The 22,786-nt window shown below is 36.8% G+C and overlaps 1 protein-coding gene across 2 annotated transcripts; it reads right to left on the bottom strand.

Annotated features, from left to right (window-relative positions):
• Positions 1 to 219: 219 nt before the first annotated feature.
• Positions 220 to 18,769, bottom strand: sema3h (sema domain, immunoglobulin domain (Ig), short basic domain, secreted, (semaphorin) 3H). Of its 2 annotated transcripts, none has more exons than XM_052562617.1 (17): positions 18,259 to 18,769; positions 14,241 to 14,395; positions 13,407 to 13,469; positions 13,174 to 13,293; positions 10,804 to 10,897; positions 10,587 to 10,706; positions 10,227 to 10,372; positions 9,267 to 9,381; positions 5,816 to 5,885; positions 4,589 to 4,733; positions 4,202 to 4,421; positions 4,016 to 4,104; positions 3,888 to 3,929; positions 3,388 to 3,545; positions 3,182 to 3,243; positions 2,427 to 2,569; positions 220 to 2,343 (listed from the first exon to the last, which is right to left on the bottom strand). In XM_052562617.1, exons 1-17 carry the CDS (start codon positions 18,356 to 18,358, stop codon positions 1,927 to 1,929), a joined length of 2,259 nt encoding a protein of 752 aa, XP_052418577.1. In that variant the 5' UTR covers positions 18,359 to 18,769; the 3' UTR covers positions 220 to 1,926. The 2 variants fall into 2 exon arrangements, with proteins under 2 accessions (XP_052418577.1, XP_052418578.1); XM_052562618.1 differs by having other exon boundaries at positions 3,388 to 3,542.
• Between the last annotated feature and the right edge of the window lie 4,017 nt (positions 18,770 to 22,786).

Raw genomic sequence — 22,786 nt, 5'->3', positions numbered from 1 at the left:
ACTAATGCGCTCATGGAATTCAAATGCTTGTCACACAGCAAGCAGTGGCCAGAGAAAATTCCAGCACATGTTTGTGCATGTGAGGGTGTTTTTCTGTTTTTATTATACAGACCAAAGTACTAATTCAGTCATTTTTCTGGTACTGTATAAAGCATTATATTGTATGTGAATGTTATTATTATAAAAAAAGTGGAATACATTAAGTAGTGCAATGCTGAATTCTGTTCTTTTCTCTCAATTTCATGAGAGTCTTCCAAAACACTTTATTCAAGGTTCAGAGTCCATTAATGAAAACCAGATTTACAGTTAAAGGTAAGACAAAGTCACATGTTTCACAAGGTTTAAATAATTGAGGGCAGGATTTACCTCTTCACATGTAAAACATGGAACATCTATTCTACATTTTCTTTGTTTATTTTCTAAATGTTATCAACATTCAAGTCTCTTGGCGAACCGAGCTGCTCCAACATATACACAGATCACTGCTTCTGTCTCCGTCATGTGGTTTGGGTCTGACCGCATTTTAATTTGCTCCTCTTCTCTCTCTGTTTGTACTGTACTTTAAAGCCTTTAAATCACTTTTTCTTAATTTATTTTTTGGTTTTCCATCTTTCTGAATGGAGGCCTTTCAGGGCGGGTGCCAAACTTCTTGGCAGTCATGCATCGTCCATGTGCAGAAGAAAGTAGCTGCCGTTTCAGTCCAGTAAAATAACGCACCCTTTGTGCCTCCATCGATCCCCAGAGAAACACATCGTTCATCATCCTACAGGATCTGCTGCATTTTGGGACTTTTGCTTTTGTCAATTCATTTAAATAAATGTCTTAAAACCTTATTGAGTGACGTCAGAGACAGAATTACACCCTATTTAAATATTAAGAAGAAAATAATACCATGTACAATTTTTACACTTAAAATTCAAGACAATAAACACAAAGCACAAAAACACAAGAAAATAAATACCATGAAAGATAAATAAGGCAATACGTTTCAGTACAGATGAAAAAGTGCCATCAACACTGAAGTCTTTTTAAACAAAGAACATTTTAAGATGCTCCCTATAACTTTGGAAGATTTGTCTTTTCTTCAACAGAGGATAATTTGGGGACACTCCCTTGCCTTAAAAAATGGTCAAATATGTTTAACACAGTCCTCAAATAATCAATTGGTTTTTAATACTAAAGTAAACACTTCTTCTTGACCACACCTATACCAGATCATTCTTAATTTGCTTGATAACAATCCTTCATATGATTCAGATACTAGCTTTGTTCCAAATCTTGGTGAGCTGCCTCATTGCCTACACAGGAAGCATTCTACTCATCACTGAACTCATTAAAGTGTAGTTAAGTCTCATGGTCACCATGGCTGCATTTTTTGATCAAGAATATAGTAAAGTAAAATAACTGTTTTCTATTTTAATATATTTTTAGAAATGTGATGGCAAAGCTGGCCATTACTCCAATCTTTAGCAACACTTGATCCTTCAGAAATAATTTTTAATTTACTGATTTGGTGCTCAAGGAACATTTATTATTAGTATCAATTATGAAAACAGCTGTGCTGATTTATACTTTTTGGACACAGTGCTACAACTTTTTGCATTTGTTTAAAATTGACATCTTTTGTAACAATGTCTTTACTGTTACTTTTGATCAGTTTAATGCAAAATCGTATTGCATCCAAACTTTTGATCACTCTATAGTGATACACTTCTTTGAAAGAATTGAATGAAATGTAAGTAAAATTTTCTATTTTCATCCTCCATCTTGCATGTATTTTTTTTAAACTTGCATGCAGGCAGCTCATTAGGTTTTGAAACAAAGCAAATTACTGTTATTATGATACTGTGTACATGTATTGTGTATATTGCATGTTTTGTTGTATTCTTTTGTTTTGAGCAGCTTTGTAAACACCTGTGATTCGGTCTATGCACTCCTCGGCAGCCTCTGTGCTGAACTCTGCATTCGGCTGCGGTTCTTCCGCCCCCTTCCTTTCTCCTTCTCGCCCCCTCCTCTTTGCCTGTGCCGATCTGCTTTCTTTCTGTCCTGTTTGTTATGCTTGTGGTTCCCTGATTCCTTGTTGTTGTGATGCTGACTGAGTTCTTTGCAGTGTCGCTCCAGTTTGCCGTGGTTGATCAATGCCATCACATCTTGGTACCATGGCTGGGTGGAGGCAAGGGTGGGGTGCAGAGCGGGGCTCCACACAATTAAACGAACAGTAACAGCTGTCCAGCGAAATCCATGCTCTTCAAGCTGACAATGATAAATGCCACCATGATTGAGCTCAGCCCGGGGAATGAGGATTCCCCTTTCAATGACAACCAGCTGCTCCCCAGATGTGACCTGGAAGACAGAAGGTTCACATTTAGAGATCAATTTAGAAATATAGCTCAATATTTGGTCATGTTTTTAGTTCATGCATGTACCTTATGTTGCTCCAAACTGTTCTCGCCTACGTCTTTAAACCAGGTGACCGTGGCATGGTGAGATTTGGGTAGACACTCCAGGTAGGTGCTATTACCCAAGGCAACAACTTGTGTCTTCTCCTCTGCGTCCACCTGAAGACCAGCTGAATAACAATGAATAGAATAAGTAAAGTCAAATGAATACATAAATTAAATGAAAGAATTGGGGCTTAAAATTTTAAATTAATAATTTATTAATAACAACAACAACAACATCAGTTATAATCATAATAATTATTACTACTACTAGTTAGTGCATGGCCTTTCTCACATAATATTATTTCATTATTATTATTATTATTATTATTATTATGTATTTTGTTTATTTTTAATGAATTTCACATTATTTTTATTATTACAATTATTATTAATTATAAATTACAAATAAAAATAATTATTTCTATATTATATATACATTTCTTATTATTATTATTATTATTTTGAGTTTTAATTGAATGTATTGTGCACATACACGCAGCATTTCACACCTCAAGCACTGCATTTCTATTTTTTGCATGATTTAATTACTTTACATTAATTGTAAGTGTTTTTCTAAAGGCCCATGTGGTGAACGTTTATTCAACCATTCAGTTTTAACCCAGATTTAATGAGCAATGAATGAAATCATAAAAACATAAATAAAAACAAAAATGACAGTGCTGTTCTAAAGCAGGTTGTTTAGCAATAGTTAATGTCTGGTTGCCTGTGTCTCTTACCTCCCTGTCTGACACACTGGTTCAGCGGGTTGCCGTCATCGTTAACCTGACGAATGTTTCTTCTGCAGACAGGGAGGAATGTTTCAGATCAGATTTATTTCAGATATCCCAAATACCAATACTTTCCGGTTTCAGTGTACAGGAAAGCGATGATGTAATGGATTCTATCAAACAAGCTGCCCATACAAGTGTGAGATGTGTGTCACCTCTTTGCAGTTGGCATGTAAGGGCTGCAAGAGTGGCCGTCCCAGGTGCAGTAAGGGTCTCTAGCGAGACAGCATTCAGCGCAGGCTTGGCCGTACAGATCACAGTGGAACAGACTCAACTGAATCACACCCTCTGCTGATCCAGCAAACAGCCACTGCTGGAAGCAAAACACACACACACACACACACACACACACACAAAGATACAATGATATGGGCTGTGATGTTAGTTATCACTTTTTTTTTCAGCAAAAAACTGGGTCAGAAACGCAAACATCTAAACCACATCTTCAGAATTACAGAGCACTTTCCATCCCAGATCTTCAGGTTTCAGTGAGTGTTTGATGGAACAAATGTGTGAAAACTCACAGTCTCATTTTAGATATCTTCCACCCTCTCAAATTGCCATGACGACAAGTTGGAAAGGTTTATAAAAGTGTGTTGGTGTATCTCACATGCATATGTCTGTGTATGTGTGCTTCCAGTGATGAACATGGTACCTTTTTCTTAGACAGCGTCATGGCAGTGATTGGTGACTTGTTCTGTTGAGTGACAGGAGATGAGCAGTTAATGCTTCAAGCTCAAATGATCATCCATATCTGGGATATTTTATCTGGAGAAATTTTACCTTAAAAACCTGCAGCTGTTCCAGAGTGATCTCCTGATTCTGTCCGTTGGCTTTAGGCAGGTGAATCGCTTTCAGAACCAGGCCAGAATCTGAATACACACATACAATACACATAATATTTAAAAACCGAATGGACAGGTCAGTCAAAAATTCAGTAAACCTACAGTATTCATCACAAACACACACCTGTACCAATGAACAGCACATCATATTGTCCATCCACCGCCTCCACTCTGTCCACAAGGAGGCGGGTCAGTTTATAAGACACGCCCACTCTGATGAGCAAAGGATGACCTCCAAGAGGACGTACCACTTCTTGCATTAAAGGATGTGTGCGGCTAAAGAAGATGACCTCATCAGGATATTCCCTTGTTGATTTGAACCCTCCATATGTGCTGCTGGGACACTGAAGATTGACAGAAAACTCAGTATTATGGTCCAGAAACTGATTTTCACCTGATTGATTTGAGTTTTTAGTCATTTCATTTTATTATAAACAAAGAAAAGATTATAATTTGAATAGTCCATAATCATAAAAAAAATAAAATCATCTTATCGTATGGGAACACTCACTGTTCCAGGTCTAGGATAGGGAACTCTGCCTGTATATTCTGTCCACTTGTACTGTTGACCCTCCCTATGAAGGAAATTTCCTTTAAAAGCTCTAATAATGTCCTGCATGTGGTAAACACACACAGCGGATCCATTCAAGACATTGCTGTTGGGAGAGGAAACAAACACACATATTAATAGAAACATTAATTGATTGAAAGATATACTTTAAGTAGACAGGATCAATTAGCAATCACGATGTACCAAAACAACAGAATTGATCTTATTCAGTTCACAGACATGCTTTTGACCAGACATAAATCCAATTAAAACCAAGCTCTGGTGGCATAAATGAAAGTGGCACATCAGGTCAAACGTGAAGCCAGCTGGCAGAGACTCCTTAGTTGAGGGTAAAATGTCACCTGATCTGAACTGAGATATTTAACACATTCAGTGGAACAGCTTAGCAGAGAGCAATAACATTGTCACTCTTTCCATACAGCTTTTTTTATATTCATACTTCATTGTGCACTCCACCCTATGCAGCCCTCTCCAAAACCTTAGACACACACACACACACACACACACACATATTTTCACAAAGATAGATGAAGGCATATGCTATTTGAGATCACTGATGTAAAATTGGTCCAACTTCTAATGTGTTTTAAACATCATGGGCTCATCATCAATGTCATCTTGGGCCAGCTGGAAAGTATGACTCAGTAATACTGCAGTTTTATCCACACCCTTAACCACATAGACACACTGGGCTGTCATGATGTGCACGTTTGTCTTTTCCATACAATTAAAGTGAAGGGTGACTAGGGGCCGTCAAGCTCTTAGCTCTTAGAACAGCTTATATTTATAGTCTTTTTCTCAGACAAATCTTTAAAACAGCTTTAGAGACCTGGAATGTAACACATGAGTCATCTGGACTAATTTGATGATGATTTTTGTCATTTTCGGATCTTGAAAGTCCATAGCCACCATTTAGTTTAGTTTTTTTTTTTTATGGAAAAGAGCAGCACCAACATTCTGCTAAACATCTCTTTTAGTCTCAAAGTATTCAAGGACAGTCTCAAGAATAATCTAAAAGGATTTTTTTTTTTTTTTAAGAAAGTGAAATGAGTTTGCAGTGACTTGAAGTTGAGTAAACTTCCCTTTTAATATCTTCTCTTAGCTCAAATGTGAGTCATTACCGTGAAATGTAGTGAATCTGATACCAGGTCAGTTTTTAAGACTCACCTGGTAGTTGTGAAGAGCCCATAGATGAGGGGGTTCTTTTTGTCCTTTCCACGCTGAATGAAAATATCCTCTACAGAAAAACAAAAAAAACAGGTTTAGAATATTAAACATGCTTTGTACGTGCTTTAGTCGATGCAAATGAGAAAGAGTGAGTGTGTGTGGTCTCTTATTCCCTCTCAAGGCTATATAAACTCATGAAAAGAATATTTACCTGGTCACACACTCTTTCTCTTACAAACAAACACGTGTAATGCAGCATTTTTGTGGTTTAATTTCTGTTCAAAAACACTCACACATCCAGACAAAACACCTATATCTTAACAATAAACTTGTGCTCTTGGGGGTATGCTAGTTCATTTCTGCATTCTCGCATTCCAGCCATGATAGATATGATCATACACCTTATCAAATCAAACAAACAAACGCACACACACACACACACACATTAAGATGGTGGTTCTCAACTGGTTTTGCTTCAGGACCCAAATTTTACATTGGACAATAAGCGATGACCAAAAACAATACAAAAATAGTTTTTTAACTATTAAAAGTAAACAAAAATGTAACATGAATATGACCATGAACTTCACAGACCAAACAATATGCAAGAGTGGGGTCAGCAAGACTGCTTTTTTAAAGAAATTAATGTATGTTTATAGCAAGGACACATTTAATTCATCAAAAGTGACAGGAAAGAATTTTACATTGTTAGAAAAAAATATATATTTTTATAGAACTTACTATTTATAATAGATTCCTGAAAGAAAAATGTTACCGTTTTAATAAAAATAATAAACAGCACAACTGGTTTCACTATTGATAAGGAATGTTACTTGAGCACCAAAACAGCATATTAGATTGATTTCTGAATGATCTTGTACTGTAAATGCAGCTTTGGTGAGCACAGGAAATTAATATTATTATTATTTTTTAAAACATTCAAATTTCTTAGCGAGTTTGATCAAACACACAGCCCTTGACAACAATAAAAGATACAGGGCACAACCCACCAGTTAGAAACCACAGTGTTAAACATTCACGCTACCGCGGACATGCTTTTGAAACCTGAGATAGATTTACTGACTCTCGTAAACTGTTAAAAACTAAGAACATAAACTAGATCAGTACTTTAAAATGGATGAGACCTTTATTACACACCGCTCTGGGCTCTAACCGCACACATAATCACAGACTCTTCGTTTTCCCCTCATATTTTACACACAAACCAAAAGAATCCCTTTAATTAAGCTTTCACACTCCCTCTTTCCCTCTCAATCCCATTACTATCCCTCATTTCTGTTCAACCTCTCCTCCCTCTCTTTCTAATTGTTTTCACTAACCCCTATTCTCTGGCTCTTCTTCTCTTTCACTTTTGTGGGGACGCTATAGTTGTGTCAATTTCATCCAACAAAAGCTTTTTTTCTCCTTGAGGGCAGATAGTTTTGTCTGCCCTGCACTTGTTGACACGTCTCTATCCTGCCCCTATCCGTCCTTATCCCTCCTAACCTCCAGCTCTCCTGCTCTCTGCTCTCCTCCCTCATCCTCATCTTGAGGTAGCCAGTAGATTGTGTGGAAACAGGATGGGGGTGTCACCGGAGACGTGAAAATCCACACACACAGATACTGGCGGCCTTCAAAACATTCAGCAGACCACCAAGACAAATGGCACATGCAATTGTGCACTCATTTTTAAATATATTTATCATCATATGGTTCAAATTTTAAAACATTCAGGGTGAACTTAAGAAAATTAGGTCACTTTTTGAAAGCACGTCTGTATATAACCATAAGGAATAATTTCATATAAGGTTTTTATGTTGAAATATATAACATTGAACTTTTAGAGCAAATATGTATTTAAATATATATTGTCCCTCTCTGTATCAAAAGCACATTAGAATGATTTCTGAAGGACCATGTAAGACTAGCTATGTTTCCACTTAAAGATTCAAATTTAACTTGTGTGCAAAATTGGAATATCACATAAAAACATTTGCGAATGAACCACCGTTTCCATCCAACGAGTCAAAGAGAGAGAGAAAAAAAACATTATTCAAATAAAAAAAATCTAACCAACCACAAACTTTGGAACAGTTCTGTACATGTACACACACACACACACACACACACCCCAACTGAATTAACTTAACATTATTTAAAATCCAAAACATAGCATACACTAATTTAGTTTAGCTTCAAATTCACAGCCACAGAAACTGGTGGCACACACACAGACATTATCTAAACTTATTTACTTAGACCGTAACACATTCTGGAGCATCTTCAATCTTGTATAACAAAACACACGCCAGTCCATTTTTTCTTAAGGACCTAAACTTCATCAGTTCCATATTTCACAATAACTTACAATTCTAACTCTGCTCTTTTAACAGCAAATCTTAAATTGTATCTGACTCATCGTATTGTCAGTTTATGCATGTTTCTTTATACAATCTATAAGCTGGCTTTTCCTGATTAACATTCACTGACTGCAGTGTGGTCTGGGCCATCATAACCATAGCAAGATGAGGGTCCGTGATGCAGGGGGAGATTATGGCAGATGTAGTGGTTTAGAGGCCATGGAGCACAATGTAAACAAGACAGAGAAGAGAATTCTTATAGATTACCACCATAGGGCAGCTAAGATGAGATGCATATTTACATTACAACATGCTTGCATTATATAATCATCAGAACATTTTTACAGTAAGTATTAAAGTGTTAACCAATCAGTACAAAGCAGATTCAGATGATCTTAATACTTTGTTAGGCCAAGAAATAAACACATTTCACAAGTCCCTAATAACTGAACATAACTGGACATGCACACAGCTAAACAAATTAAATAAACTCAGCTGTTTAAAGATGGCCATGGTGCTGGACAATGAATAGTTCCTTTCAGAGCCGCTTGCAGATTTGATAAAGTAGCAGCCAGATATGGAACCCATTCTTGAGTTCTGATTATTGCTTGTTTTATATGATATTTGGGTGGAATAGTTAGGGGACGTGCTATCTTCAGTGTAGTCACCACTGATAACTGAGATGAACATGTACTGTATGTGCTGTAACATGTATATCTTATAGATATATGAGTATGAGACTACAGTAAAACTTCAGTCAGAATGAGGATTCAAGAATTGTTTATTCTATGCAAGGTCTTTGTTTACACAGACTGATTGATAAGAAACCGGTTTCTGTCTGAGTCTGTGTGTGGTGTGTGTCTACTGATAAACTTTGTTCCTAAATCAGGGAAGTTTTGGCTTAAGACACACATACACACATTATCAACAGTACAAATTATATTCTTAAAGATGTACAATGTTATCTCAAAGCCTTATTTAATTTGAGAGGTTTGCTTACACTTTGATTAGGTAATCAAGCAGGAGTGAAAATGATTTATTTTATTTTTGTGCGTGTGTGTGGCATTTATCTGAAGGTGTCTATTACTCACGGAGTTTGTCAAAGTGTGTCTGTATGCCGTCGGGTCCTGGTACGGAGCAAACAATACGAGCTTTCTGAAAGGTGCTCCATTTATGAACCAAACTACGCTGACCACCAATATCATTCTGAAAAAGAGAGAAAGAGACATAAACACACTAATGTAGTACCATACTACACACTACACTACATTAATACCATGTTTTCTTGCACATGTACCCTGTTGCTATATTTTTTGGACATGTACCACAATAATATCATGTTTTTGAGATGTACCATGCTTTTTTGGACTTGTCCCTACTAATCCAGAGTTTTTTAGACATGTGCCCTGCTAATACCATATATTTTTTTAATATATTATGCTAATACCATGGTTTTTAGACATGTACTAGGTTAATACTGTGTTTTGGGGCATGATCTTTGAGGTAGATGTAAATACCCTATTAAATTAATAGGGTAATCGTCATATTCAATGACATACACAAAAGTACCAAGGTATTACCATATGACACCATCCCTTTACCATGGTAGCACTACAGTACTTTTTGAAAGTTTATTAATTATTTTTTATGATATGACACAAAATCCACCTGATGGAAATATCATTAAAATAATATTTCATTTTATTTCTGCTTTGGATCATCTGTTTGGAACACTTTTTATTTTTCAAAAAAATTAAGTGTATTTTAATTACTTCAAGAAAATACTACATTGTTTTATTTATGTTTGGATTTGTCATTTTATTGTAATTATAATACTAATCCATTTGACTAATATTACATTTATTTTTTATTTCTGTTTGGATCTGTATGTAACACCTTTGTATAAAAAAATATAAAAATGACAGAAATCCACCAGAGGAACAGTCAGAGACCTGTCACAGAGCACATCCTATCAGATTCACAGAGGTGGTCATACAGGCACAGGAGTCACACAAGTGCGGTTAGGCACGTAGGAACACACTATTAGATACCTTGCAGACGCGGGCGACTCTAGAATAGAGGACCTTCCCAGCAGCCCCCTCTGCTTCCTGTGCGCGCTCAGTAAAGAACACGTAGACCTTATCATCCTCCTCATTATCGCTCTCTGACATCGCTGCGACATGTACAAATTCAGCGCCTGAAGAGAGCGAGAGAGACACAAACACAGTTAACTAACACATATATCTGTTTTTGTTTAAACAATATGGTAGCATATTCTTGTGTTAAACTGATAGAATACAATGCATCTGTAATTCCTGTCAACAAGTTGGTGAGTGTATTTTTGAAAGTGTGAGTGTAAGTGTTAGTGCTAGCTCAGGTGTTTGTGGGTTGTACATGCATGCATATATCACCTTGCAGCCATGTAGAGTCGTATTGTTCGGTGCGAATCGCATGTCGCTCCCCCAGACTCCGAATAAAAGCGGTATCATGACTTAGAAAGTCAGATGAGATACCAGCGTACAGCTCTCCGTCTGAACAAACATGCATGAAGATTTCGATCAGAGTTACACTGGCATGTTCTCACACAAACAGATAAACTACACACAAACTATAAACATGCTGTCTTACCTATCATGGCAGTAGCTGTTCTCTGGTGAGGGTCATAAGGACATTTTCCCTTCCCTGATTCAGTGTCTTCATACTCCAGCCTTTGTTCCTCGGCCTGAAATTCCCATTACATTATTTACAGATCAAATTGTTTTCAATAAAACATTTTTTAATTAAAAATCTTATTATACTTTCATTATTTTAATAAATAATATATATATATATATATATATATATATATATATATATATATATATATATATATATATATATATAAATATATATATATATATATATATATATATATATATATATATATATATATATATATATATATATATATCGTCGCTGTCCTATGAAAACCACGTATGTCCATTTTGCCGATTTTGAGATTTTTTGACGGATTGAATGTCCAGGTTCATTTCCGTATACAGTATGCTTCACATATCTAAATGGCCAATGAAAAGTTGTGAAATCATGTCATCTGATTTTCACGTATATCCATTTGGTGTCAAAGCTGTCAATCACGCCGCGTATCTCCCGCCCTGTGGAAGCATCTCGCCGGTCTCGTAAAGTTTCATCGAAGCTCAGCACTGGATAGCCGAATAACACCGTGAGGTAAAGTAAATAAACATAGCCTGGTGAGACAATGACTTTCCTTCATCGAGGTAAACGTTTCCCCCCTGACGCCAGACGTACGTCTAGGAGTGACAAAATTACGGTAGGACTGTGCAAACAAAGTATCTGTCTAGCATTACCATGTCAGTGTTAGGGGTGTGACGGTTAGTATATAACCGTGAGTTGAACACCGTCATTAGAACTTTATAACCGCCAAAACCGTGTCACTAAAATATTTTTTACAAACATTTTTTATCAAAAATTATTTTCATTTTTTAGATAGGATCATCAGATGCGCAATATATCGGGAGACATGGTTTTTACCACTTAATGAAGTTTTGTAAATCGTCAGACATGATATTTACCACTTCATTAAATTTTGCTTTGTAGAAAACCTTTCTTAAAAACGAATTTCGTTTTGAACAAATTTTATCTTAATTTTAATAGATGTTTCATCAACCAATTGCATGTATTTTAATAAATAAAAAGCAAATATAGCAGACAATGATAACCGTGACATGGAAGCACTGTGAACTAGAGCGCATCTCATTGTAAATGAAATTCAGCGTAGGCCTATGCCTCATACTCTAGCATTAAATGTTTTTGCAGCATCCTTTCCAGAACAGACAATTGCTTTTTTTTTTTTTGCGGCTCGCATCAGCAAAGCATAGACCGCAAAACAATCAGCGGATGGCGGGCGGGTGCGGCTTTGAAATTTGCTAAAAAAAACTTTGGCTCGGATGATGAGTTTTGTGACAGATCTCCTTAATAAACGGAGGTCTGAAATCTCTGCCCCTTTACCGATCAGAGCGCGCGCTGAAACGGAGTTAACCCGCTATCTCCAAGATCAACCAATTGACTCTACGGCAGATCCACTAGCGTGGTGGCGAGACAATATGAAACAAAATGAAACACGCTATGCCCCCCCCCCCCCCCCCCCCCGACGGTTATGTTATGAACCGTCACATTTGACTCACGTCATAACTGTCATCACCAATTCTGAAACCGGCACACCCCTAGTCAGTGTATTGATTCATTGTCACTTCATAGTTTGCAAGAGACATTTAATAAATTTATAATTAATATTAAATAAACTAAGCGTATTTAATAAACTAAGACGTAGGCTATTTAATAAACCGAGCGTATTCATCTGTCAATATGAAACGTGACTTGGCCATTCTAATTAATGATCGGAAGAACGCGTATCGACCACCATTACTGTAAAATATGCACGTATGTCCATTTAAACTCAATTTTGGTCAAATGTGGATTATATCATTACACTGGCAAGAATATGGTTACATGTAAAGATGCCGTACCAAGTATGACAACGCTACATTCAACTGCTTTTGAAATACAGTGTTTTTTTCACTTCCTGAAAAGTAACCGTTTTGGACATACGTGAGTTTCATCGGGCAGCGACGATATATATATATATATATATATATATATAAATATATATATATATATATACGCATCTGTTTGGATATTTTACCACCTTAATTTAAATAATTACGAATATTTTTATTTATACATATATATATATATATATATATATATATATATATATATATATATATATATACTTTTATTTTTATGTATAAAAACACTATTTATTTCTAATTTAATAAATCATATTTCATTTTAATTTATTTATTAGCAATATAATTGCTCACAAAATAGTTTAATCTATCTATTCTATCACCTGAGACATGCATATTACATGATGAGTTTCTGTGAAAGGGGTGCATGCTGGGAAATGTAGTCCTTTACCCTGAGGAATAGGTTTGTGGGGATGAAGGCACAGCGAGGGTTGAACGCTCCAGTCCCACAGGCGTAAAGATGTGTTTGGTTATACAGCTCTAACACACGCAGGAAATTTGCACAGTCCGTCTGTGACATAAAAATGAAACTATCACAGTGAGGATTGAATTGGTTTTGTTTGCAATTAAACAGTGCAAGAACATCTTTCTAAATAAGCTGCGCTTCATAAAATAATGTTTTACCTGCAGGCTTTTTCCAGCCATGATACAGTTCTGGATTCGATCTGGACTTGCAGGCCAGTATATCTGAAATACAGCACACACACACACACACACACACAGAGATGTGAATCTAATCTGTTGCACAAGTGTGCATAAAAGTTCCTCTTAGTCATATTAAATGTTGTTGCATATGCTGATTTCATCATGTAGCATGTGAGGAATTACAGTTGAATGCCACCCTGGCATTACTCAGATCAAATCATTATGAATACACACTAAGTTATGCAGACAAGCAGGGATGGGCTCACGCACACCCTTACCCACACAAACTTTCACAAATACACTCACAGGGGGGCCTTCATGCAATAAAAGTTGTGTTTTTCAATTTCAATGCGAATGGAAAATTTTTTTTAGCCTGGGACAAATCTGCTAGTAAAAGCTTTCTTGTTTGATCCTACAGCATGTTTCGGTGAACTTCACTATCTCTCTAAAATTCTTGTTATTTACTTCTCAAAACTTGCTTTTTTCCATATAATGAAATGAATGGTGACCAGGACTGTCTAGCTCCAAAAATACCATAAAAGTATTATAACATCAGTTCATTTGATTTATATATGATATATTCCAAGCATACTAATGTAATATCATAGTTTTGTGTAAAATACAAGCTATTTATGATGGTTTTGTGATTTTTTGATGTTCGGAGCCTGACAGCCCACACTTTCATTGTATGATTTTGTTAAACATCTCCTTTTAAGTTACACATAAAAACGAGAGAACATAATGACAGAATTTCCCTTATTAAAGTATATGAGGAATATATGTGAGCCGATGTGTGTTTGGGTGTGTACGTACCTTGCGGGGGGTTTGAGTAATATCATCCAGGCTCGTGGACAGCAGATGGTCTTTCATACCGATGTAAAGATGACGACCATCTTCACCTGGCAACAGAGAGTTCAGATCCCCAGCAGGCACAGAGAGAGACATGAGCCTGCCGCTCCGCACCAGCTCTAAGACAGAGAGAGATGGAGAGACAGAGAGAAAGTCAACAGATTATTTCATACATCTCTGTTATGAGTAGACCCTCGCGGCTGAATTCGGCAGATATGCAGCATTGCTGTTTTCCATCACAAATCCTTTATTTCTGACAGGCCAATAAAGAAAATGCAATTCTGCTTTATTGTTTTTATGGTAAAGGGGAAAAAACGGAGAATGAGGGTTTCTTTCTGCCATGCAACTGAGGGTGAATTTCTGAAGAATATCTCGGTCAGTTTTTACAATATAATTACAATGAATGAGGCTGTTTTTAGTGTGATCTAAAATTACCATATCATAAAACGGTCTACAACTCGTGCAATGAAGTTGTATGATGGTTTTATTTGAGGAACACACCTCATTTTAAGTTAGTATTCAGTAGAAATAACTGAAAAATCAATGGCTCGGTGATCCAGAGCCATTAATTAAGAAGCCCCCTGAAGGAGAAGAAATTCAGTGAACGATGACTTAAATTTGACATCTCTTTCTTACAAAAAAGTTGTAAGAAACACTTTTGCATTATTTTTAAAACCTTAAAGCACCAGAGACAACCAGTATTGTTCAAAACATCTCCTTTGTGCTCCATGGAAGACATAAAGCCAAGCCACAGGTTTGATACAACATAAGGATGAGTAAATGATGATGGAATGTTTATTTTTGTGGGTAAACAATTTCTTTAAATACATTTAAAGCTCTCCACCAGAGTAAAATTGTATTCTGTACTTTTCCTAAACACAATGAACCCATATAAACTCATATGTGGACCAGACAGTCTCACCTTTGGGCAGAAAAACCTGTTCAAAAATATGAAGCTGATGAGACAGACAGAGATAAAAAAACGCATGAGATGAATAGAATAGACAAAAAGATTGAAAAACATGCCTTGAGAATCTTAAGAAATCAGTTAATTACAGTGAGCTGGAGATACATAAAAAGAAGAAGAAAAAACAGCCGTTAAAAATGCAAATATTACATTGGATGTTCTATTGGTTTGCATCTTTATCACTCTTTTAAAATATTCTCTCACTCACCCACACACACTAAAAAATGTCAGCTGTCACGAGGGACATGCACACAATCTGTCACAACGCATTCCTGGCTCTTTCTTAGTGGTACCATTGCCCCCTGTCTTGGGGGCAGTTGCTGTGGTAACAAGGGTGTGTATGTGTTAGTGTGTGTGTGCTAAACTCACTGATGGATTAGGGGCTGGTATTCCACCTGTCTCGAGTGTGTTCAGCAGGAAGTGAAGGAGATTTCATGACTAGGTGGTCTAGAACCTGCTCCAGACTGTAATCAGTTTGACTCATGAACTTTTTACCCATAAACTAAATTAGACAAACAGTGAGACATTCTGATGGTCTTACACAATTACTACAACTACAACTGTCATTTTTCTGTCTTACACACACACACACACATGAACAAAGTGTGAGTAACAAACCCTTCTGTCCATCATTCTATGACCAGCTGAGGGTATATTTAGACACATACAGACCTAGTGCTGTAAATTTAACCGCACACAAGCTGTGAGTGTGTATCTGAACATTAGATTACCTCAATCATGAGAGAGACTGAAGTGGAATTACTCAATTAGTGCAAATATGTGGCATATGACACAGCTAAGAAACACTGGTTAACTTATACATAAACATGCACATGAGTGCAAGAGTGCACTAACAACTATTTATAGGTTAAAAAAGGTATAAATCCTGTTCTTTTCAGATTATTTGCAATCTTCATTTTATGGATACCGATATCGATGAACCCCCAAAGATCAATCTTGTATTTTTATGGCTTTTTCAGTGTCAGCGTGATAGTGTACAGCACTTCATGTCCTGTAGGTGTCAGCAAATGTTTTCGGATGTGAATGTGAGTTTCTGGTCTGTATTCAGTGTGATGTAAAAATAAAAAACTGGCAACCAAATTTCACAATGCATGCAGAAACAGACGATAAACAACTGGCGCTTCATGAACAAATAACTCTTTCGACTTCTTTTCATGAATAATTCTGATGGAACTGTTGAATCAGTATATGAAACACTTGTAGTTTGCTAAAACTAAAACTGTTACAAATCATTTTCATTATTTGGAATAAAGCCTAAATAAAAATAAAATGTAAATATTAGATGAAACATGTTGCCTTTATAAATAAAATATAATTAAGTATTAAAATTACTCAAATTAAAACTGAAATCAATGTAAAAAAAATAAATAAATTAGAGTTAAAACTAACATAACAATGCATTCGCTGAAAGAGATTCTCGAAAGAGAAGTAACCAAATTGGACATTAAATTGAACTGAATAAAAATTGAATCAAGAGCTTGTGAATCAATTGGACTTAAAACAAACTGAATTAAAATGGCTATCAAATGGAATGTGTATTGTGTAAAAATGTGATTCAAAAACCTGTTCACAAGCACACAACTCTTCTACCAAAAGGGTTGATGGCAGTATGTTAAGGTGTATTTTCTTTGGCACAATGTTTCCCACAATGCAGACAAGAACAAACAGTCCACACTTCCTGTGCAAATTGAGTTATCAGCTATTACTTCTCAATCCAGTTGGCATGTTCATATGTGTGTGGTAGAAATGTTAACAGGTGCGTCTATAAGTCTGTGACGGAGAAACACAAGGCGCATGCACAAACACACAGACAGCTAAAATAAACTGGTGAACACACACTGCTGTGTTCTGGAATTTCTCAACTCTCCATCAGTCAGACCTACTAACCATGACCTATGACCTGGGCTGAATATGAGTATACATCATAATTATAGCACTCAAATGCACACACTTGGCAGAGGTTATAGTGCATAATTGATTGATGCTCGTGTTAGTTATAATCACAGCTACTGAAGGACAATCAACTGCAAAGTGACCAATCAAAACCGACCACCTGGAAAATGCATTTTATAGATCTGCTGGACAGATTACTGGATATCTAATTTCACTTGAATCCAGTGGCACAAAATTCACAGTGTGTGTGTGTGTTCTACTCAAGAGCTGTCATTTATCATCTCACTGGGGAAATCAAGCCAAAATGAGCTGGATAATAATCAACCACCAGCCGTTCCCTTACACAAACACACACTTATGCTCTACCCTTTGCGAGTCTGCGTGAATGAAAGACTAATTGGGTAATTAAGAGATCCAAGTAAACACAACACACACATTCATACAGATGTACGCAGATTAATTAAGATGTGTACTCCTAGAACTTTCTAAACACAAACATTTCACACACAGTCTCTCTATTTTCTCTTACATACACTTTCAGTCATCCCTTAATAGCAGAATGGTGTGACGGACCAACGAATGTATCTGTGCAGGGTTTTCTAGGTCATGAAGAAACACAAAACCAGTGTCAGTCTACACACATGATACACCTCTTTCCAACCACGGCTGATTACAATTGGGTAAAAAAGAGAGAAAGAGAAGAGAAAGGGTTTGTGCATGGAGCAAAGAAAGACTGGATATTTGTGTGATTCTGCGTCCACAAGGATAGTAAAACCTGTAAAATGTTAGCAAAATATTGAATGTCTGGGTTGAAAGAATAGATGCAGAAAGGTTTAATAGAAAGAGCTCAATAAAAAAATTAGAAGTCGATGGAAAGTCAGTTTTTTCACCTGAGTGCTGTAATATAAACTATGTAGACCAACAGAACATTAATTAAATTAATTATAATTGACTCAAGTCAGAATGATTCAAGTCTTCTTATTTAAAATTATATTATTTTATAATAATATTATTAATAATAGTACAGGTTTGTGTGGGGGTTAGGAGGTTGAAAACACCTACATATCTACAGAAAAGTCAATGGAAAGTCAGTTGCCTCACCTGAGTGTTGGAAGTGCAGTCGTGGTTGCGATGGTCTCCATGCGTCCGTTAGAGGTGCCGCCAGTGAAATTAAGCAGAAGAGAGCCAGCATCCTCCTCATGGCTGTCTTACACACACTCACACACACACACACTCTGCGACTCTGGCTCGGAGTAAACACACACACACACACTGCGTACTCTGCTCTGAAATATCACACACACAAATGGTGTCTACCTGATGTCAGCATCACACACCTCTGCGTAAGTGTGTGTTTGTGTGTGCAGTGCAGTGCAGTGTAATATAATCCTGCTCAGGTCAGTGCTGCAGCAGAATCCTCTCTTGGTCTGTCTTCTGTGTTTATAATATTGCCGTCTGAATTTGTCTTCGTTTTGTTCACTCTGTTATTGTCTTTCCCTCTGCATCTCTCTGCATCTTTGAACTCTTTCTGATCTCTCTCCTTCAGTCGTCTCTTATCATTCACTCCTTTCTTTCAAACACTCCCCTGATGGGAAGGAGGGAACTGTCCCAATTGTGCCCACCCCTCTCTCGCTCTCTTTCTTTCTATCCCTCCCTCCCTCCCTCTTTGTGTATATCTTTTTTTAAGAATAAGACAGCTGCTGAATGTGATTCTCTCTTAGGATTCATTTGCTTAATGGCTGTTGAAATCTCTTGTTGGCTTTTTCTCTTTTCATCTCTCACCCTCACTGTCTGGATTATGCACACACACACACACACACACACACACACACTCCAATTAAATCTAACAGCATCAGAATTAATGGTAGCTGAATCAGGTCACGTAAACAATTAACAAAAAGATCAAAAGAATAAGAAAATGAGAATCAAAACCCCCATTGCCCACTGGGTGACCCCCCCACACACACACACACAAACTCAAAGCACACACACATCTCTGGAGGATCATAGTTCTTTAAATTATGGAAATATCAGAGATGCAATTGTGTGGATTTGGCGCCCTCTAGCCACTAAACGATGATTATTGTTTAATACAATAGCTCGTTACAAGAAGTAAAATTAAGAAAATTCTTAAATAAGACGCCACAGTTCACTTTAAAACTTTACAAAATACTCCGAGGGGGCTTGTATTATCATGCAGGGGTTTATTTTGTTAAAATGACTGGTAAACTGTACATTATTCCCCTTATTTCACGGCTACTTAAATTGTTATCCCACTTTGCACATTAACGTGTATACAAATAGAGCAAAATCTCAAATAGAGCAACAACATTACAATATTAACTGCTTTATACATATATATACAGTACAGACCAAAAGTTTGGACACACCTTCTCATTCAAAGAGTTTTCTTTATTTTCATGACTATGAAAATTGTAGATTCACACTGAAGGCATCAAAACTATGGATTAACACATGTGGGATTTTATATGGAATTATATACATAACAAAAAAGTGTGAAACAACTGAAAATATGTCATATTCTAGGTTCTTCAAAGTAGCCACCTTTTGCTTTGATTACTGCTTTGCACACTCTTGATGAGCTTCAAGAGGTAGTCACCTGAAATGGTCTTCCAACAGTCTTGAAGGAGTTCCCCGAGAGATGCTTAGCACTTGTTGGCCCTTTTGCCTTCTGTCTGCGGTCCAGCTCACCCCTAAACCATCTGGATTGGGTTCAGGTCCGGTGACTGTTGAGGCCAGGTCATCTGGCGCAGCACCCCATCACTCTCCTTCTTGGTCAAATAGCCCTCAATGCCTTCAGTGTGACTCTACAATTTTCATAGTCATGAAAATAAAGAAAACTCTTTGAATGAGAAGGTGTGTCCAAACTTTTGGTCTGTATAAAGCAGTTAATATTGTAAATATTTGCTCTATTTGTATTCACGTTAATGTGCAAGTAGGACAAAAATTTAAGTACACCTTCTCATTCAAAGAGTTTTCTTTATTTTAATGACTATAAATATAGGCCTATTCATCTACACCCAGGTTAATTTTTCAATGGATAACGAACTAAAACACCCCCTTTCATGTAAAGCGCTTTGAGTGCTTAGAAAAGCGCTATATAAATGTAAGGAATTATTATTATTATTATTATTACTATTATTACTACAATACATTAACATTAGCTATCAATACAGACGTCATATTTAATTCCCTCTTGACCGTGTCTCTTTAGCCTACCTTCTGAGAGATGTTTTCTTTCTTTTCGTCCATGCTGAATGAATTTACCATTGATTTATTTTTTACTATGAAAGTATCGCAAAGTCCAAACGATTGTAGAAGAGTATTGTGTTTTCTCAGTTTAGGAAAAGGGCAAGCGTCACTATACAGCTGGATTGAGCAGTAGGCCTATCTATAATTTAAATGAGAAAAACACTAAATACGCAGTACCAACTAATATACTTAATTTAACATAAAATCTTACGAGGATTATACAGTTCAATACTAAAGTTCAATATCGATTACAGAGTGGAAATTAGAAGAAGAACGTATGATGACTGGCCACCAGGTGTCGGTGTTGTACAACAGTTGAACTTTTAAATCAGTTGACCACTTAAAAAGTTTATGTTTTTAGTCCCCTTTTTAATTGGTGGTGGTGGTGGTGGTGGTGGTGGGGGGGGGGGGGGGGGTTGTGTATGATAATGTATGATAATGTATGGATAATGTGTGAAGATGTAATCACACAAATAATAAATAGCCTACACAGATACATACTGTAGTAGGTAGAAAGGATCTTTTCGTGTCTCAATGGGACATCGGTCCATTACAATCTAGAAGTGAAAATGCTTAAGAGTTTGAACAGCATTTTCCCCTTGGTCACCAGCTTCAGCGAGTTCAGTTTAGTCCCCAGGACAGAGCCTGCCTTCCTCAGCATTTTCTCAACCCTGCTGTTGGCATGTTCCCCTTTAATGCTGTTTCGTCAGCACACCACTGAATAGAAACAGCGATTGCTACCACATCCGATAGAACATAATTTGTTATGTTACTGTGGAACTGCGTAATGTTTATGTTCAATGACCTAAGCCTTCTTAATATTAAAATTACTTATTGTTATTATATTAATGTGAATGTATTGTTTTTATAATACTATTTTGCTAGTATTAAAATAATTTTAATAAAACAATATAATGGTTTAATTTCATTTGATCTCATTTTTATTTTCAAATTGGCATTGCGCGCTCCCGTGCTGCAAGCCCGGTTTCCATCAGCTGTCTCTCTGTGCTTCCCGCCCACACACGTGCTCACCTCTGTGCTCTGATTGGATGAGCAGGAAGGCGATGAGCTCATATTGGTTAAAAATAGCTTCAAGCGCTGGGGCTAAAAATAGGCGTGTATATAAAGGCTGGTGTTTGAGCGAGGCTCGGTGCACTTACGCAGCAGTATCAGAGGAGGACGAAACTCTCCGAGAGACGGAGAGAGAGAGTATGAGAGATTGCGAAAGGGCGGCGGCCCTTTCTCTCGGTCCCGTGTCACGCCAGTCTTTCACAAAAGAAGACAGAAATGGCAAGTTGTCGAGTTTTCAGCCAGCCCGGGTCTGGGTGTTGCCCGCAGGGGGTGGGTGCTGTATGACTATTTCCTTCCTTCCTCAACAAGTCATGTTTTTTCCCCTCTTCAGTTAAACAGAAGCAGGCTGTGTTATGTTGCATAATATCCGAGAATTAACCACTACACTGTCATTAAACATATTGGTAAGGTTGGTTAGAGCGTTTCATCTGCTGTTCTGACTCCAGGATTATCCAGTGGGTGGCAACTCGAAATAATTCCAGTTTCTCTTGGCTAAATTTTGATTCAGTAAGCTCTCTCTCTCAACATTAGCTGGAGTGCAGAGGCTTAGTCATCAGCGTAAAAACAGAACATACTGTTCACTGACAAAATGAAAGCAGGATTTCCACACCTGTTAAAACTTTTTCATTCGAGTTCTGTAAAGGAACTGTCTTGTCACCTGTTAAGCCTTCATGACCCCCTAAGGCTCATTTCCCAGGTAGGTTGTCACCAGGCTACAATTTGTTGGTGTGTAAATAGTGCTAAAATTCTGAAATATAAAAGTAGTTCCAAATTTTACACCAGTAACTGACTTGAGTTCTGTATCGTGTGCATGTGCACAATGTTTAGTGATCTCAAACATTAATGAAACACCATAAAAGAAGTCCATTCTATTTCTGTGTTCAGTTTCAAGTCATACATTAGCTTGTATGAGGAATGGTCCAAACTGTCATTATTCACTAATAATCAAATAAGATGAATTCTATGGTACTTTTTGTCAATTGGAAGTTGATAGATGAACAATGAACTCTATGCTTAATTGCTTCTTCAGTTAGTCTTTGTGATGACAATTTCCAGTGCAGTGTAATGCATAGAAATTATGAGCAAATCAAACAAAAATTACACCTTGAGGATGTCACAACATGACAAAGACAATATGTATGCAATTCACCTTTGTTCTTAAGGCATTTATAGCTTCTAGATTTCACAACTAAGTGTTATGTTGTAATGTACTAAAAATTACATTTACCATAGTTTATATATATATACCCTATAATTATTTTTGATTGACCGTTAACAGAAATAT

The sequence above is a fragment of the Carassius gibelio genome, chromosome B8 (assembly GCF_023724105.1).
Source record: "Carassius gibelio isolate Cgi1373 ecotype wild population from Czech Republic chromosome B8, carGib1.2-hapl.c, whole genome shotgun sequence".
Taxonomy (NCBI): Eukaryota; Metazoa; Chordata; class Actinopteri; order Cypriniformes; family Cyprinidae; genus Carassius; species Carassius gibelio.
Note: the sequence above shows the minus strand (reverse complement) of the source record. Positions and strands in the feature narration are given on the sequence as shown.

Bases quoted from the DNA above. Each gene is read 5' to 3' on its own strand.
- sema3h (XM_052562617.1), bottom strand. From the start codon at position 18,358: ATGAGGAGGATGCTGGCTCTCTTCTGCTTAATTTCACTGGCGGCACCT. The intron at 14,396-18,258 runs GTGAGGCAACTG...TCTCTGTCTTAG, and splicing joins ACTGCACTTCCAACACTCAG to AGCTGGTGCGGAGCGGCAGG. The intron at 10,373-10,586 runs GTGATATATGCA...CGCTCTCTTCAG, and splicing joins CGACTCTACATGGCTGCAAG to GCGCTGAATTTGTACATGTC.